This window comes from Adiantum capillus-veneris, unplaced genomic scaffold (genome assembly GCF_014529385.1).
Source record: "Adiantum capillus-veneris isolate H3 unplaced genomic scaffold, ASM1452938v2 Hic_scaffold_325, whole genome shotgun sequence".
Lineage (NCBI taxonomy): Eukaryota > Viridiplantae > Streptophyta > Polypodiopsida > Polypodiales > Pteridaceae > Adiantum > Adiantum capillus-veneris.
In genome coordinates this window covers 5,753,687-5,773,686 of record NW_028221436.1, presented here as the reverse complement: position 1 = coordinate 5,773,686, position 20,000 = coordinate 5,753,687, and the positions used below count along the sequence as shown (strand labels likewise).

Below are 20,000 nucleotides of genomic sequence, written 5' to 3'. Positions count from 1 at the left end.
TATTTTCGTAAATTTATTTTTGTACTTATAGTCGAAATCGATTGAGAAGAGTTCTCCCCCCAACAGTAATTGAATGACGAGGAGCCGTATGAGATGCGAATCTCACGTACGGTTTTGTATAGCGACGTTATAGCTGTCGACTATCTCACAACTACACCGAAAAAACCCAACTCTGCCCTACGTAAAGTCGCCAGGGTTCGATTAACCTCCAAATTTGAGGTAACGGCTTACATACCAGGTATTGGCCACAATTTGCAGGAACATTCGGTGGTCCTCGTAAGAGGCGGAAGGGTCAAAGACCTACCCGGCGTTAGGTATCACATCGTTAGAGGAGCCTTAGATGCTGTAGGAGTGAAAGATCGTAAAAAAGGGCGTTCCAGTGCGTTGCAGAGCATTGTCGCAACTCGTATCATCGCAACGATTCCGTATCAATTGTTCTGATATGTTAAATGTGTAGCCGACCCAACATTGCCAGGGGACCGAAGCCTGCTACTGCAAAGATTGACCATTACCCGTCTATTTGTGTGAAACAACTTGGTGTCTAAGGTGTTTTACTTCAGTAGGTTAAGTTGAGTTTTACCCGGACTCCCACCTGAGAAAAAAAAAAAGCCTTTTCCTTCCGGAACAGGTTCGGGTTAAGACTACGAATATTTGACGGAGACTTTGCCTACATCTACCGATTGGATCGGGAAACCTACGGACATTACTGGTGAGATAACTGAATTGCAAGATTTTTCCTTTCCATGCCTATTTCTTCTTCCTCCGTGGAAGAGAGGGAGACGGATACTCAATGTGCAATGAGTAAATATGATTTATGTGATGAATAAAAATTGGTTGGAAACCGTAGTTATTACCCAATCATATGGAAAGCTGTATTCGACGAAAGTCGCACGTGCAGTTTGGAGGGAGATCCCCCACTAACCGGTGGATCCACTCTACAATATGGAGTGAAGAAGCCGAAATAGTAGCTTAAAACACCGCCGGGAAAAGACATAAAAAAAAATTGGTTGAAGTCTGACGTAGTTGTAAACTCGTGGTACATCGGAGCAGTGTAGCGAACGAAATTAGAAATATCGAATCGGATCCAATTTATCGCAATCGATTGGCAAACATGCTAGTTGATCGTATCCTGAAAAACGGCAAAAAATCACTAGCTTATCAGATTTTTTATCAGGCTATGAAGCGGATTAGATAAAAGACAAATAGGAACCCACTGTCTGTTCTGCGACAGGCAGTGCGTGGGGTAACTCCCGATGTAGTCACAGAAACCAAACGTGTGGGTGGATCAACTTATCGAGTTCCCATTGAAGTAGTACCTGCAAAAGGAAAAGCTTTGGCCATCCGGTGGTCATTGATCGCATGTCGAAAACGCTCAGGTCGAAGTATGGCTTTAAGGTCGAGTGATGAATTGATAGATGCCGCCAGAAATTCTGGGAGTGCCATACGGAAGAAGGAAGAGACTCATAAAGTTGCGGAAGCTAACAAAGCTTTTGCCCACTTCCGTTAGTTTTGCTTAGATGAGATTAGTTCCAATCCACAATCTTTTCGTTGTGGATTGGAATCGGGGCGCAAGTATCGGGGAATCGAGAAACACTACGCAGAGATGGATGAGTGAGGGGTTGACGACTACTTCCTCCTTAGTTCGTCAATTATTCCAATATTTACAATACGTTGGCCGATGCAAAGCTGCGGAGTGCTTCGTCCATGAAAAGGCTTGACGCAGGATTCTTTTTTTTTTTTATTTTTTAGAGACCAAAATTGATTAGGGGCGTGCATTACCTAGGAGAGAAATTTCATTTCTCCCTCTCCCCTTGTTTTAGGGAATCCAGGTTGTGAAATAAGTGACAAAAAATTTTGAGATACGGGGAAAAAGCCTCTGTATCCAAGAATTCTAGAGACTCAATCGATTTTGGTTGACACGGATAGGTTTTTGTGATATGCTACATAGTAACAGGCTTACTAGCCTGGGGAATCACTAATTCCTTTTCGAAAACCAAAAATTCCCATGACCGCAACTTTAGAACGACGCGAAAGCGCAAGCCTATGGGGTCGCTTCTGCGACTGGATCACCAGCACTGAAAACCGTCTTTACATCGGATGGTTTGGTGTCTTGATGATTCCCACCCTACTAACCGCAACCTCTGTATTCATCATCGCCTTCGTCGCAGCTCCTCCCGTAGATATTGACGGTATTCGCGAGCCCGTTTCTGGTTCTTTGCTATACGGTAACAACATTATCTCTGGCGCTATCATCCCTACTTCTGCAGCTATTGGGTTACACTTCTACCCAATCTGGGAAGCAGCTTCCGTCGATGAATGGCTTTACAATGGTGGTCCCTACGAACTGATCGTTCTTCACTTCCTACTTGGTGTAGCTTGCTACATGGGTCGCGAATGGGAACTAAGCTTCCGTTTAGGTATGCGCCCCTGGATTGCTGTCGCTTATTCAGCTCCAGTCGCAGCTGCTGCCGCCGTCTTCCTGATCTATCCAATTGGTCAAGGAAGTTTCTCTGACGGTATGCCTCTGGGCATTTCTGGTACTTTCAACTTCATGATCGTATTCCAGGCTGAGCACAACATCCTTATGCATCCTTTCCACATGTTGGGTGTAGCTGGCGTATTCGGCGGCTCTCTATTCAGTGCTATGCATGGTTCTTTGGTAACTTCTAGTTTGATTAGAGAAACTACTGAGAATGAGTCTGCCAATGCAGGTTATAAGTTTGGTCAAGAAGAAGAAACTTACAACATTGTAGCTGCTCACGGCTACTTCGGTCGTTTGATCTTCCAATATGCTAGCTTCAACAATTCTCGTTCTCTACACTTCTTCTTAGCTGCTTGGCCCGTGGTAGGTATCTGGTTCACCGCCTTAGGCATCAGTACTATGGCATTCAACTTGAATGGTTTTAACTTCAACCAATCTGTGGTTGACAGCCAAGGTCGCGTTATAAACACCTGGGCTGACATCATAAACCGCGCCAACCTAGGTATGGAAGTCATGCATGAACGTAACGCTCATAACTTCCCCTTAGACTTAGCCTCTGTCGACGCCCCTTCTATAAACGGATAATATCCGTCTGGTTAGGCAGCACAGCTGGATACCAAACCCTTCAATTTAAGAAGATATAGTTTGGTATCCAATGAAAAGGAAAAGGTAAGGTCCGTACGGTGGAGCAAAAAGGGAGAGGATAACGGACTGTCACAATCTCACGGTCATCAGTTTCCCATCTCGAATTGAGAAGAACGAAGAATTGGAATATCCTTCCGGGATTTCCTAATTGAAAAGAGTTACTAATTTGATTCGCTGAATTCTTGTAACCTTTCAATCTTTTGGGTAGAAGGAGTTGGGAGTACATTCCTCATTTTGCAGATTCTATGTTGTCTTGTTAGATACATGCAGTTAATATGGATGTGTATCATCCAAATAAGCTATCTAGCTTAACAGATGGATCTCGTTCACATTTGGGGAGCCCCTTAACAAAAGCAAGTGGCAAAAGGGGCGGACGTAGCCAAGTGGATCAAGGCAATGGATTGTGGATCCATCACGCGCGGGTTCAATCCCCGTCGTTCGCCCATCCGAGTAATTCAATACTACTGCTCCGCCCGCTTAAGGCAGGGAAAATTTGCCGAGTTGGGTGGGATATATGCGGGTCTCCTCGACAATAACATCTGAGAATTCCCAATTTCATTCCAGCTTCGGATGCAACTATTTACGGAAAGAACCAGACTCGTCTGATAGATTTCCTCCATCACATCTTGAAATGTTCGAAATTCTCAGTATAATAAATATGGGAAATAGATAGATAAGTAGTCTCAGAACTAATATGGGAAAAAAGCTATGGTAAAAAAGGTGATAGAAAAAGGAAGAGGAGTAAGGGGCCGAGATTATTCATCTAAAGTTTGGGACTTCTTAGAAATCGATGCATTAAACTACTTCTCCGAATCATTGAAAAACCACTATCTCGAAGAACTTGTAGTTAGTCCAGCTTCCACTGCTGAACCTTTCATCAGATTATCTGACTTGTGATTTCTAAGTTTACTGTTTCTACGTAATCTGCGTCATTCAATAATGAGGGGTAGTGGCGTCACCCTGGAAATGCTGATGTTGCTGGCGATACCAATTTTTATGCATTGCCTGAGTTACAAAAATTCGATTGATAGGGGTTTTGTATTAGCAAAAGTCATTGATGGAGGTGAGGGGATAAGAAAGAAACAGACGGAAAATTATGGCAATTTCTCCTACGATTGCTTCCTCCAATTCAAGAGATTTTTATCCGTCGGAAGAGATGGGAAGAGAGAAATACTGGAGCCCTACTACTTAGGTTTGAACAAAGATATTTCAATTTCTGCAAGTTCTTCAAAGGAGGAAAGAGAAATCCGTTATGATGTCACGACTCCCTTGCCTTCCGGTAGGTGGAAGGCACGCATAATGAGGAGGGATTCCCTACTATTTGGCGGGGATAGATTCAAGGGGAAAACTGAAGGGATTCAAGTGGTTCGTGGGGGTAGGTATCTGCAAGATTTAGTTAGGTTTTTCAAATTCTATAAAAACTTGGTAGTTTCCAAAAACGGAAGTGACTGCCACCAAAACAATTTTGATTCGTTGCTTCTCCGGGAAATCTGTGACAAGCAAGATCTGGGTCGGTTACAAGCAATACGGTTGGGAAACAATTCATTAAGTTCCGTAGTATTGTACCCCTTTGAATCTGAATCCGCAGATTCAGCCGATCCCCGGAGGGACGGATCGGCATTTCCCTCTGAGCAAGAAGTCTTTTCCAACTTGTATTCGTTTACGTCTCGTGAGAAAACAATATTGTTTCGCAACTCTATATCTGGATTAGATTATGGAGAAGATGAGGGAGGCTTTCCCGTTCTACATGCTTATTCACAAGTTAGAAATCAATTAATAAACCGACTCACCAACTTCCTTTCGATAATTAGGAAATCAAACCTTCCTCTTGGTGGGAAAATAGTTATTGACGTCAGTAATAGGATCAAATCCGAGAGAGTCTTTTTTCCATCGGGAATGAAAAAAAATATGCCGTTACCAAAATATCCGGCAAGAAACTTAGGTTAGCAAGTGGCGGATACTTCGACTTCGTTGAGATTTTCCCAACCTATTTTAAAGCATCCTTAGAGATACCTAGGGAAACAACTAATCAAAATGGAAATACTAATTTTTTAGACGAATTGGAAGGAGGGGGGAACCTAGATTCAATTTATTCTCTAGTTAGATTATATGGGCGAAATAGAATCATACCTCTCTACTCAACATACATATTTCTTCTCCACGATTATTTTTGTGCGTTATCCACTGAATATTTCTTCCGAATCAAATATTGGTTGGATGGCTGGACGGGTGGCAGAGTATACATCAGTTTCACGGGAATTGCAACTGAAGAAACAGTATTCAAGTGGAAGGATGACGTAGAGCGTCTATCGAACGAATATGTTACCTCCCATATTGGTCAGTGTAGGAATGTTCAATCAAATCTGTATAGACGGCTCGATGCAACACGGAATTTGTATGTTTCGCCTGTTAAGAAATTCTTGGGAGAAGCAATGAAGTACAACTTGGCAGAATTAATCTGCCGTGTGTCACTAGTGGGAAACGAGTTGCTAAATAAGACTGGTGTCAGTCTCCGTAGTACCAATAGACATACCAAGAAATATTTTCACCGATTTCTCGATGTGTTATTTCTTTCCAAAATGATTGTTGCTGAGGCTACTCGCCAGAAAATTCTGATAGATACCGTTGATTACTGCATCGAAAAATTGGACGACATAGATTTTGAAAAATTGAACAAAATGGATCGTATTGAGCTTGATTTTTTCTCAAGTTTATCCGATGGTTACATTGACGAAGAGATACTTCTTTTCAAAACAATTCTTGAAGAAAGAAAAAGTTTCTTAGTCGAGTCTAGACTGTTAACAAGTGAAAAATCGGTAGGCTCCTCGACTGCGCTAAAACCTGCGTCGAATTTCACCTCTCTCGGGTTGTCTTGCATCGAAGCTATCCGAGCAGGATTCTCGGGTGAGGCTCTTTCTATTATGGGGAGACAAAATTGGAATCTGTTTGTGTGTGATTTAAGCCGTGGGGGGAATTCAATTAGGAATATTGGTGAGAGTCTTCCAAAAAACATTTCCGATCAAATGGATGAAATAAACAACTCACCTATACGGAGCCGGGCTGGAAACAACTTTATCCAGAGAATCAAAAGGGGTTTCTTCGTCGGGAACTGTAGCAATAGTTATCTCGACGTGTTAGAAAACTTTTATTTGAGCTCCGACGAGAAAGCCATCTCCTCATCTGATATCCTTTCACTTATTCACCTCCAATTGTCAGATTCGTTATCATCCAATTTTTCGAAACAAACGGCAGGGGAGGTAGCTGATCACTTACTCACACCAATTCAACTTATTTCGCCTAACCTGCATGAATCCGCGACCATAGTAACTCATTTGGATGGACTTCCCAATTCTATTTCGGATCTGAATGGGTTACTGGCAAGTTTGAGCTCATCCCCCCGTGAAGCGACAGACTCGTTCCTATTTTCGTGTAGTAATGATGGAGTTTCTTTGGAGGAGGCGTCGAGAAACTCCGACTCGTGGTCGGATCATCAGCGAACCCAACCTCGTCGGAATCTGCTGGTATTAGATCGAGTCAATTCGGAGAAGTTTTTCAAAGATGGATTAGACTCGAGAAATGGTTCCCCCACGAGTCAAGTCTATCGAAACGGGTTGTCTATTGAGTATTTTTGGGAACCGAAAAAATTGGATACACCTTATTGGTCGCTAAGATTCTCATTATTCAATGGCGTAACATCAAGATTTATAGCGGGATCAATTGGGGAGGATGTTACCCGCCAAGATGCGGGGTTCGCAGATTCATCTGCCCGGGAAGAAGCTACTTGCCCGTCCCATTTCATCAATTTCAATGAATTATCAGAAGATTTGAACAGATATAAGATCTCTTGGATTTTCTGGAGAGACAGTATCGGCGAAAATTGGAGCTTATTGGGAGATTATATACCCCTGTTTTTTACCCCCACCTGGTGGAGATACTTCTGCGATCTAATTACAAAAGCATATCCGGAAATAGTACTTAAGATAAGTTACGACTCAAATCATGATCTTCGTAGAATTTCTGAAGGAATTGCTAGGGGTTTAGTAGGTAGCGCGAAGGGCTATTTACTCCGAAGCCTGCAAAGGCTAGGATTGATATTCGGAAACAATTCTATTAATACTATATCATCCGAGACAGATCTTCTCATTCTCGAAAAAATCCCTGATAAAGCGGAGATTTTACATCCGGGGGAATGGTCGGTATCTCAATTTTCCAATAGGCCTATCTCCTATTGCTGCATCCTCTCAATATTACTTGTTCTCCTGTCATTGAAACATCCTTTGTCTGCCGTTTCGGGTTCCAATTCCTTTCATTTGTGGAAACGTTTTGCTACTATTGACTATTTAACAGACCCAATGCGTGGATCCTATTTGAGAAAGGTAATGTATTCCCCCCCGACAAGCTAAATGTTAACAAGAGATCTACTAATTCATTCTCTCAATAGATTCTTGAATTGTGTAAGTAATATACTTTTTTTCCTTTTCGTGAAAAATGAAATTGATTCGTGGATATTTCGTAGAGAAAGCTCTGATATTTTAGATAGTAATAAAGAACTACTGACTCAACATTTGGTAACGACTAAGATTCTCTACAGGTATGCATCGAAATCAAAATTCAATTATGATTTATCGAGCAACAAGATTTTTCATGAACCTTACCCGCAAGATAGATCCAACGTTTTGGCATACTTACTTCAATTCTGGCAAAATGATCTATTGGGTCACAAGATTCGTAAGTTGGATCCTGCGGAGAAGTGGGCTTTTTCCGCCCTTGGGAGAGATATTCTATTTTCGGCAACAACAAGGCGAAGAGACAGTCTACTAAATATGCCATGTCGTGACATACCTATTTCACTCCAATCGGGATTATTACCATCCAAAGGAATTTTGCTAGTAGGACCTGTAGAAACTGGCAGATCCTCTCTTATTAGAGATGTAGCATCCAACTCCTACTTTCCAGTGGTGAAACTACCACTCAAAAAATTCATATACAACCGATCTTTTTTCAATAATGTACGTGGAAATTTCATCTCGAAAGAGAGCGTACACCGATTAAATATCGTCTTTGAAATAGCGAAAGAAATGTCTCCTTGTACATTATGGATTCAAGATATTCATGAATTGAATATTTGTCGTTCGTATAATAAGCTAGAAGCTGATCCCAAATTTCTACTTTGCCAAATATTGAAGAGTATTGGTCACAAGCTCGGCAACTCCGACATCCGCGAGAATGTCGTTATTGCCACGACTCACGTACCTGCGAGGATAGATCCAGCTTCAGTAGCTCCGAATCGGTTAAACTAATTAATAAATTTTCGGAGGTCCAATGGGCGTCAACGTCAGAAAGAATTGTCAATTCTATTACGTATCAAAGGTTTCGAGGTAGGGGCTAATCCGACTCTTCTTGAGAGTACTGTGTCTGGAACTGCAGGTTATAGTAAACGAGATTTACTTCTTCTCGCTAATGAAGCGTTATTGATAGGTACTTCCAAAGGGAGAAAGTTTGTATGTAGCAACACAATTGGATTAGCTTTGCATAGGCAACATTCGACTGTTAGTGATATGGGCAATGAGATGGAATCTAATTCTGAATGGGAAATCTCTTCCTACAAGATGGCAGAAGTAAAGAATAGTTTGACAGATATTTCTCTCACAACTTTTCCATTTATTGGTCGTGACGAGTTAAAAATGCGATTTTATTACTTGTCTAACTGGTATGTGGAACCTTCAACAACCGAATCAACAATTGATGAATTCACTATGTTTTTGCATCTCCCAGAGCTAATAGCCAAATTAGTAGCTCGCGATTCGTTCCAAATGGATAGGGGAAAAGAAGATAATTTCATTGTTATCGACAAACTCGTAGAGAATGACTTAAACCTAGCTTGTGGCGTCCTAGAAAACCTCTCGAATAATTTCCCACGTCCGGAAATTTGTAGGGGAGAGAGCCGGCGCAGTAATAGTTTTCCTCCCCCTCTTCCTATTGGAAAACCCAAGTATTGCTCAGGTGTAACCTCTCTAAGTCGCTCTTCCAAATCTCTGAAAAGAGGGAGAATTAGTAGTCTAACCGATTTCGAGATGCAACAGTCACCCGAATTAAGAAACTCAGCGGCAGAGATATCGCGTGAGATTACTTGGTCCCGCAAGGCTTGGCGTCTCCGTTTCCTGCGAAGCGGGACTTACGAATTGATGGGGGTATTATCCGAACCCAACCATTTGTATAACTTAATTCTTCTTTACTACAATCAGAATTACATACCCCAACAAGATTTTGAATTCAGTAAGATTAGGGGAAAGAGAAGTAAGTGGCGCGAGAAAAGCGGGTATCTTTTCAGCTTCGAGAAATCTGTCACTAATGGAACAGATAATTCCATTAAAAGATTGGAAAACCGATTGGATAATATGTTGTTACGTGAGCAATTTCTCGAATTGGGAATCTCTGGCGATTCATCTAATGAGTATGAAACACATTGTGATCGATTGAATGAAATGACTCGACTCTTCGGGGGGCGCTTCATCTGGGACCCCATGCTTCTGTTCCAGCCAGACCCTAACATTCCTTCCCTGCGCCGCAACTTGTTGTCAACGAAAGAACTGGCACGGAGGCTTCACACCATTTACGGTATGAGAAGGCAGCGCCTTCAGAAGATGTCAAATAATAAAATTAAAGATTTTTTCCTCTATAGCGAAGAGAATCCAAAATTGAAACCCGACTCATCTCTCAATCGGCGGAATAATCTTCCTCTGGAAGAGGAGGAGCGAGATTCCGAATACGTCAGGGAAACCTCTTCCGTAGATATACATCTGCAATATCCGCAGATATTTACTCCCGTTCGTTTGGGTTGCTACGCGGTAGCGGAGGATTTCCCGGAACGATTTCTTCGGTTTAGGCTTCTGGTTCATAGAAACAAATGGCTGAGACGGAACCGTTCCCCATTTCGGGATTTTCTTATTTATAATATGTTGCTTGAAACTTATGAATATCTATCCAATCCGTTTCGGTTTGGTAAAGCATCACTGGATTGAACAATGAAACAATTCCTTCATGAAAGTTCGATGTCATGAAACAACTGTTGTTTCCTCACCTAGATACTCCCCACTCCGTTTAGATCTCTAGCCATAGAATTGGAAGCCAACTCACTCAGTAGGAGGAAGATCTCTATTTTCCTTTTACTGATACGGAAAATCTAATTATAGCATTTCAAAAAGAAAAGAAGTTGGAGAACAGTTACTATAGGAATTAGGAGTCTCTCCACTGAGAGGTAGGATTGGAAGGAGTGATATAGGTTATTCCGCAGGAATTATGCGAACGAAGACAATTCTTTGTCTTCCCAATAACTATCCTCGATAAGATTTTGGATTTCCCCCCCCCCCCCACCCTCCCCAAGTAATTTGGCCCATTCCATTCCATTCGAAACACCGAATTGATTTAAATTTAAATTCTTAGGTTATCGAATGACTGGAATGGGATCCTTAAAGTCTAGTTGGGGAGGGGGGGGGGGGGGGAAATCCAAAATTCTCGTATCGTTGGTGTAGGCCTAAAATAGGCGAAGCAAACCATTGTGGTTGGTTGGCATAATTCATGCGCATAACCTATATCACTCCTTCAACCCTACTCTCAGTGTAGAGACCTCCTAATTCCTATAGTAACTGTTCTCCCAACTTCTTTTCTTTTTGAATGCTAAATTAGATTTTCCCGTAACATAAAAGGAAAATAAGATCTTTCCTCCTACGGAAGTGATTGGCTTCCAATCTATGGCTAGAGATCTAAACGGTAGTGGGGATTATCTAAGGTGAGGAAACAACAGTTGATTCATGAGACATCGAACTTTCATGAAGGAATTGTTTTTCATTGTTCAATCCAGTGATGCTTTACCAAACCGAAACGGATTGGATAGATATTCAAAAGATTTCAAGCAAACAAATTATAAATAAGAAAATCCCGAAATGGGAACGGTTCCGTCTCAGCCATTTGTTTTCTATGAACCAGAAGCCTTAAACCGAAGAAACGTTCCGGGAAATCCTCGCTACCGCGTAGCAACCCAAACGAACGGGAGTAACTATCTGCGGATATTGCAATGTATATCTACGGAAGAGGTTTCCCTGAACGTATTCGGAATCTCGCTCCTCCTCTCAGAGAAGATTATTCCGCCGATTGAAAGATGGTCGGGTTTCAATTTTTTGTATTCTCTTCGCTAAAGAGGAAAAAATCTTTAATTTATTATTTGACATCTCTGAAGGCGCTGCCTTCTCAACCGGTAAATGGTGTGAAGCCCTCCGTGCCAGTTTCTTTCGTGACCAACAAGTTGCGGCGCAGGGAAAGGAATGTTAGGGTCTTGGCTGGAACAGAAGCATGGGGTCCCAGATGAAGCGCCCCCCTAATAGAGTCGAGTCATTTCATTCAATCGATCACAATGTGTTTCAATAATCATTAGATAACGCCAAGATCCCAATTCGAGAAATTGCTCACGTAACAACATATTATCCAATCGGTTTTCAAACTTTTAATGGAATTATCTGTTCATTAGTGACAGATTTCTCGAAGCGAAAAGATACCGCTTTTCTCGCGCCACTTACTTCTCTTTCCCTAATCTTACTGAATTCAAATCTTGTTGGGGTATGTAATTCTTATTGTATAAAGAAGAATTAAGTTAATACAAATGGTTGGGTTCGATAATACCCCCATCAATTCGTAAGTCCCGCTCGCAGGAAACGGAGACGCCTATCCTTGCGGGACCAAGTAATCTCACGCGATATCTCTGCCGCTGAGTTTCTTATTCGGGTGACTGTTGCATCTCGAAATCGGTTTAGACTACTAATTTCTCCCTCTTTTCAAAGAATTGGAAGAAAGCGACTTAGAGAGGTTACACCTGAGCAATACTTGGGTTTTCCAATAGGAAGAGGGGGAGGAAAACTATTACTGCGCCGGCTCCTCCCCTACAAATTTCCGGACGTGGGAAATTATTCGAGAGGTTTTCTAGGACGCCACAAGCTAGGTTTTAAGTCATTCTCTACGAGTTTGTCGATAACAAAGAAATTATCTTCTTTTCCCCTATCCATTTGGAACGAATCGCGAGCTACTAATTGGGCTATTAGCTCTGGGAGATGCAAAAACATAGTGAATTCATCAATTTGTTGATTCGTTTTTGAAGGTTCCACATACCCAGTTAGACAAGAGAATAAAATCGCATTTTTAACTCGTCACGACCATAAATGGAAAAGTTGTGAGAGAAATATCTGTCAAACTTATTCTTTACTTCTGCCATCTTGTAGGAAGAGATTCCCATTCAGAATTAGATTTCCATCTCATTGCCCATAACACTAACAGTCGAATGTTGCCTATGCAAAGCTAATCCAATTGTGTTGCTACATACAAACTTTCTCCCTTTGGAAGTACCTATCATAACGCTTCATTAGCGAGAAGAAGTAAACTCGTTACTATAACCTGCAGTCCAGACACAGTACTCTCAAGAAGAGTCGGATTAGCCCCTACCTCGAAACCTTTGATACGTAATAAATTGACAATTCTTTTGACGTTGACGCCCATTGGACCTCCGAAAATTTATTAATTAGTTTAACCGATTCGGAGCTACTGAAGCTGGATCTATCCTCGCAGGTACGTGAGTCGTGGCAATAACGACATTCTCGCGGATTGTCGGAGTTGCCGAGCTTGTGACCAATACTCTTCAATATTTGGCAAAGTAGAAATTGGGATCAGCTTCTAGCTTATTATACGAACACAAAATATTCAATTCATGAATATCTTGAATCCATAATGTACAAGGAGACATTTCTTTCGCTATTTCAAAGACGATATTTAATCGGTGTACGCTCTCTTTCGAGATGAAAATTTCCACGTACATTATGAAAAAAGATCGGTTGATATGAAATTTTGAGTGGTAGTTTCACCACTGGAAAGTAGGAAATTTGGATGCTACATCTCTAATAAGAGAGGATCTGCAGTTTCTACATCCCCCTACTAGCAAAATTCCTTTGGATGGTAATAATCCCGATTGGAGTGAAATAGGTATGTCCACGACATGGCATATTAGTAGACTGTCTCTTCGCCTTGTTGATGCCGAAAATAGAATATCTCTCCCAAGGGCGGAAAAAGCCCACTTCTCCGCAGGATCCAACTTACGAATCTGTGACCCAATAGATCTTTTGCCAGAATTGAGTAAGTATGCCAAAACTTTGGATCTATCTTGCGGGTAAGGTTCATGAAAATCTTGTTGCTCGATAAATCATAATTGAATTTTGATTTCGATGCATACCTGTAGAGAATCTTAGTCGTTACCAAATGTTGAGTCAGTAGTTTCTTTATTACTATCTAAAATATCAGAGCTTTCTCTACGAAATATCCACGAATCAATTTCATTTTTCACGAAAAGGAAAAAAAGTATATTACTTACACAATTCAAGAATCATTGAGAGAATGAATTAGTAGATCTCTTGTTACATTTAGCTTGTCGGGGGAATACATTACCTTTCTCAAATAGGATCCACGCATTGGGTCTGTTAAATAGTCAATAGTAGCAAAAACGTTTCCACAAATTAAAGGAATTGGAACCCGAAACGGCAGACAAAGGATGTTTCAATGACAGGAGAACAAGTAATATTGAGAGATGCAGCAATAGGAGATAGGCCTATTGGAAAATTGAGATACCGACCATTCCCCCGGATGTAAAATCTCCGCTTTATCAGGGATTTTTTCGAGAATGAGAAGATCTGTCTCGGATGATATAGTATTAATAGAATGTTTCCGAATATCAATCCTAGCCTTGCAGGCTTCGGAGTAAATAGCCCTTCGCGCTACCTACTAAACCCCTAGCAATTCCTTCAGAAATTCTAACGAAGATCATGATTTGAGTCGTAACATATCTAAGTACTATTTCCGATATGCTTTTGTAATTAATCGCAGAAGTACTCCCCAGGTGGGGGTAAAAAACAGGGGTATATAATCTCAATAAGCTCCAATTTTCGCCGATACTGTCTCTCCAGAAAATCCAAGAGATCTTATATCTGTTCAAATCTTCTGATAATTCATTGAAATTGATGAAATGGGACGGGCAAGTAGCTTCTTCCCGGCAGATGAATCTGCGAACCCCGCTCTTGGCGGGTAACATCTCCCCAATTGATCCCGCTATAAACTTGATGTTACGCCATTGAATAATGAGAATCTTAGCGACCAATAAGGTGTATCCAATTTTTCGGTTCCCAAAAAATACTCAATAGACAACCCGTTTCGATAGACTTGACTCGTGGGGGAACCATTTCTCGAGTCTAATCCATCTTTGAAAAACTTCTCCGAATTGACTCGATCTAATACCAGCAGATTCCGACGAGTTGGGTTCGCTGATGATCCGACCACGAGTCGGAGTTTCTCGACGCCTCCTCCAAAGAAACTCCATCATTACTACACGAAAATAGGAACGAGTCTGTCGCTTCACGGGGGGATGAGCTCAAACTTGCCAGTAACCCATTCAGATCCGAAATAGAATTGGGAAGTCCATCAAATGAGTTACTATGGTCGCGGATTCATGCAGGTTAGGCGAAATAATTGAATTGGTGTGAGTAAGTGATCAGCTACCTCCCCTGCCGTTTGTTTCGAAAAATTGGATGATAACGAATCTGACAATTGGAGGTGAATAAGTGAAAGGATTATCAGATGAGGAGATGGCTTTTCTCGTCGGAGCTCAAATAAAAGTTTTCTAACACGTCGAGATAACTATTGCTACAGTTCCCGACGAAGAAACCCCTTTGATTCTCTGGATAAAGTTTTTCCAGCCCGCTCCGTATAGGTGAGTTGTTTATTTCATCCATTTGATCGGAAATGTTTTTTGGAAGACTCTCACCATATTCCTAATTGAATTCCCCCACGGCTTAAATCACACACAAACAGATTCCAATTTTGTCTCCCCATAATAGAAAGAGCCTCACCCGAGAATCCTGCTCGGATAGCTTCGATGCAAGACAACCCGAGAGAGGTGAATTCGACGCAGGTTTTAGCGCAGTCGAGGAGCCTACCGATTTTTCACTTGTTAACAGTCTAGACTCGACTAAGAAACTTTTTCTTTCTTCAAGAATTGTTTTGAAAAGAAGTATCTCTTCGTCAATGTAACCATCGGATAAATTGAGAAAAAAATCAGCTCAATACGATCCATTATGTTCAATTTTTCAAAATCGATGTCGTCCAATTTTTCGATGCAGTAATCAACGGTATCTATCAGAATTTTCTGGCGAGTAGCCTCAGCAACAATCATTTTGGAAAGAAATAACACATCGAGAAATCGGTGAAAATATTTCTTGGTATGTCTTTGGTACTACGGAGACTGACACCAGTCTAATTTAGCAACTCGTTCCCACTAGTGACACACGGCAGATTAATTCTGCCAATTGTACTTCATTGCTTCTCCCAAGAATTTCTTAACAGGCGAAACATACAAATTCCGTGTTTGCATCGAGCCGTCTATACAGATTTGATTGAACATTCCTACACTGACCAATATGGGAGGTAACATATTCGTTCGATAGACGCTCTACGTCATCCTTCCACGTTGAATACTGTTTCTTCAGTTGCAATTCCCGTGAAACTGATGTATACTCTGCCACCCGTCCAGCCATCCAACCAATATTTGATTCGGAAGAAATATTCAGTGGATAACGCACAAAAATAATCGTGGAGAAGAAATATGTATGTTGAGTAGAGAGGTATGATTCTATTTCGCCCATATAATCTAACTAGAGAATAAATTGAATCTAGGTTCCCCCCTCCTTCCAATTCGTCTAAAAAATTAGTATTTCCATTTTGATTAGTTGTTTCCCTAGGTATCTCTAAGGATGCTTTAAAATAGGTTGGGAAAATCTCAACGAAGTCGAAGTATCCGCCACTTGCTAACCTAAGTTTCTTGCCAGATATTTTGGTAAACGGCATATTTTTTTTCATTCCCGATGGAAAAAAGACTCTCTCGGATTTGATCCTATTACTGACGTCAATAACTATTTTCCCACCAAGAGGAAGGTTTGATTTCCTAATTATCGAAAGGAAGTTGGTGAGTCGGTTTATTAATTGATTTCTAACTTGTGAATAAGCATGTAGAACGGGAAAGCCTCCCTCATCTTCTCCATAATCTAATCCAGATATAGAGTTGCGAAACAATATTGTTTTCTCACGAGACGTAAACGAATACAAGTTGGAAAAGACTTCTTGCTCAGAGGGAAATGCCGATCCGTCCCTCCGGGGATCGGCTGAATCTGCGGATTCAGATTCAAAGGGGTACAATACTACGGAACTTAATGAATTGTTTCCCAACCGTATTGCTTGTAACCGACCCAGATCTTGCTTGTCACAGATTTCCCGGAGAAGCAACGAATCAAAATTGTTTTGGTGGCAGTCACTTCCGTTTTTGGAAACTACCAAGTTTTTATAGAATTTGAAAAACCTAACTAAATCTTGCAGATACCTACCCCCACGAACCACTTGAATCCCTTCAGTTTTCCCCTTGAATCTATCCCCGCCAAATAGTAGGGAATCCCTCCTCATTATGCGTGCCTTCCACCTACCGGAAGGCAAGGGAGTCGTGACATCATAACGGATTTCTCTTTCCTCCTTTGAAGAACTTGCAGAAATTGAAATATCTTTGTTCAAACCTAAGTAGTAGGGCTCCAGTATTTCTCTCTTCCCATCTCTTCCGACGGATAAAAATCTCTTGAATTGGAGGAAGCAATCGTAGGAGAAATTGCCATAATTTTCCGTCTGTTTCTTTCTTATCCCCTCACCTCCATCAATGACTTTTGCTAATACAAAACCCCTATCAATCGAATTTTTGTAACTCAGGCAATGCATAAAAATTGGTATCGCCAGCAACATCAGCATTTCCAGGGTGACGCCACTACCCCTCATTATTGAATGACGCAGATTACGTAGAAACAGTAAACTTAGAAATCACAAGTCAGATAATCTGATGAAAGGTTCAGCAGTGGAAGCTGGACTAACTACAAGTTCTTCGAGATAGTGGTTTTTCAATGATTCGGAGAAGTAGTTTAATGCATCGATTTCTAAGAAGTCCCAAACTTTAGATGAATAATCTCGGCCCCTTACTCCTCTTCCTTTTTCTATCACCTTTTTTACCATAGCTTTTTTCCCATATTAGTTCTGAGACTACTTATCTATCTATTTCCCATATTTATTATACTGAGAATTTCGAACATTTCAAGATGTGATGGAGGAAATCTATCAGACGAGTCTGGTTCTTTCCGTAAATAGTTGCATCCGAAGCTGGAATGAAATTGGGAATTCTCAGATGTTATTGTCGAGGAGACCCGCATATATCCCACCCAACTCGGCAAATTTTCCCTGCCTTAAGCGGGCGGAGCAGTAGTATTGAATTACTCGGATGGGCGAACGACGGGGATTGAACCCGCGCGTGATGGATCCACAATCCATTGCCTTGATCCACTTGGCTACGTCCGCCCCTTTTGCCACTTGCTTTTGTTAAGGGGCTCCCCAAATGTGAACGAGATCCATCTGTTAAGCTAGATAGCTTATTTGGATGATACACATCCATATTAACTGCATGTATCTAACAAGACAACATAGAATCTGCAAAATGAGGAATGTACTCCCAACTCCTTCTACCCAAAAGATTGAAAGGTTACAAGAATTCAGCGAATCAAATTAGTAACTCTTTTCAATTAGGAAATCCCGGAAGGATATTCCAATTCTTCGTTCTTCTCAATTCGAGATGGGAAACTGATGACCGTGAGATTGTGACAGTCCGTTATCCTCTCCCTTTTTGCTCCACCGTACGGACCTTACCTTTTCCTTTTCATTGGATACCAAACTATATCTTCTTAAATTGAAGGGTTTGGTATCCAGCTGTGCTGCCTAACCAGACGGATATTATCCGTTTATAGAAGGGGCGTCGACAGAGGCTAAGTCTAAGGGGAAGTTATGAGCGTTACGTTCATGCATGACTTCCATACCTAGGTTGGCGCGGTTTATGATGTCAGCCCAGGTGTTTATAACGCGACCTTGGCTGTCAACCACAGATTGGTTGAAGTTAAAACCATTCAAGTTGAATGCCATAGTACTGATGCCTAAGGCGGTGAACCAGATACCTACCACGGGCCAAGCAGCTAAGAAGAAGTGTAGAGAACGAGAATTGTTGAAGCTAGCATATTGGAAGATCAAACGACCGAAGTAGCCGTGAGCAGCTACAATGTTGTAAGTTTCTTCTTCTTGACCAAACTTATAACCTGCATTGGCAGACTCATTCTCAGTAGTTTCTCTAATCAAACTAGAAGTTACCAAAGAACCATGCATAGCACTGAATAGAGAGCCGCCGAATACGCCAGCTACACCCAACATGTGGAAAGGATGCATAAGGATGTTGTGCTCAGCCTGGAATACGATCATGAAGTTGAAAGTACCAGAAATGCCCAGAGGCATACCGTCAGAGAAACTTCCTTGACCAATTGGATAGATCAGGAAGACGGCGGCAGCAGCTGCGACTGGAGCTGAATAAGCGACAGCAATCCAGGGGCGCATACCTAAACGGAAGCTTAGTTCCCATTCGCGACCCATGTAGCAAGCTACACCAAGTAGGAAGTGAAGAACGATCAGTTCGTAGGGACCACCATTGTAAAGCCATTCATCGACGGAAGCTGCTTCCCAGATTGGGTAGAAGTGTAACCCAATAGCTGCAGAAGTAGGGATGATAGCGCCAGAGATAATGTTGTTACCGTATAGCAAAGAACCAGAAACGGGCTCGCGAATACCGTCAATATCTACGGGAGGAGCTGCGACGAAGGCGATGATGAATACAGAGGTTGCGGTTAGTAGGGTGGGAATCATCAAGACACCAAACCATCCGATGTAAAGACGGTTTTCAGTGCTGGTGATCCAGTCGCAGAAGCGACCCCATAGGCTTGCGCTTTCGCGTCGTTCTAAAGTTGCGGTCATGGGAATTTTTGGTTTTCGAAAAGGAATTAGTGATTCCCCAGGCTAGTAAGCCTGTTACTATGTAGCATATCACAAAAACCTATCCGTGTCAACCAAAATCGATTGAGTCTCTAGAATTCTTGGATACAGAGGCTTTTTCCCCGTATCTCAAAATTTTTTGTCACTTATTTCACAACCTGGATTCCCTAAAACAAGGGGAGAGGGAGAAATGAAATTTCTCTCCTAGGTAATGCACGCCCCTAATCAATTTTGGTCTCTAAAAAATAAAAAAAAAAAAGAATCCTGCGTCAAGCCTTTTCATGGACGAAGCACTCCGCAGCTTTGCATCGGCCAACGTATTGTAAATATTGGAATAATTGACGAACTAAGGAGGAAGTAGTCGTCAACCCCTCACTCATCCATCTCTGCGTAGTGTTTCTCGATTCCCCGATACTTGCGCCCCGATTCCAATCCACAACGAAAAGATTGTGGATTGGAACTAATCTCATCTAAGCAAAACTAACGGAAGTGGGCAAAAGCTTTGTTAGCTTCCGCAACTTTATGAGTCTCTTCCTTCTTCCGTATGGCACTCCCAGAATTTCTGGCGGCATCTATCAATTCATCACTCGACCTTAAAGCCATACTTCGACCTGAGCGTTTTCGACATGCGATCAATGACCACCGGATGGCCAAAGCTTTTCCTTTTGCAGGTACTACTTCAATGGGAACTCGATAAGTTGATCCACCCACACGTTTGGTTTCTGTGACTACATCGGGAGTTACCCCACGCACTGCCTGTCGCAGAACAGACAGTGGGTTCCTATTTGTCTTTTATCTAATCCGCTTCATAGCCTGATAAAAAATCTGATAAGCTAGTGATTTTTTGCCGTTTTTCAGGATACGATCAACTAGCATGTTTGCCAATCGATTGCGA

At 41.7% G+C, this 20,000-nt stretch overlaps 2 protein-coding genes across 2 annotated transcripts in view; one reads left to right on the top strand and one right to left on the bottom strand.

Moving 5' to 3' along the window:
• The window catches only part of LOC147417171 (uncharacterized), a 2,770-nt gene extending 1,263 nt beyond the window's left edge, over positions 1–1,507 (top strand). The window contains exons 1-2 of the mRNA XM_086507875.1: positions 1–379; positions 1,236–1,507. The exon at positions 1–379 is cut by the window's left edge and continues 1,263 nt beyond it. Of these exons, the coding sequence (XP_086364001.1) occupies positions 94–379; positions 1,236–1,507 (558 nt within the window). The 5' untranslated portion in view covers positions 1–93. The remainder of the gene's footprint in view (positions 380–1,235) is intronic.
• An 18,078-nt stretch (positions 1,508–19,585) lies between these two features.
• Positions 19,586–20,000, bottom strand: part of LOC147417170 (uncharacterized) — a 2,475-nt gene continuing 2,060 nt past the window's right edge. Inside the window, exon 2 of the mRNA XM_086507876.1 lies at positions 19,586–19,857. Within this exon, the coding sequence (XP_086364002.1) occupies positions 19,586–19,857 (272 nt within the window). The remainder of the gene's footprint in view (positions 19,858–20,000) is intronic.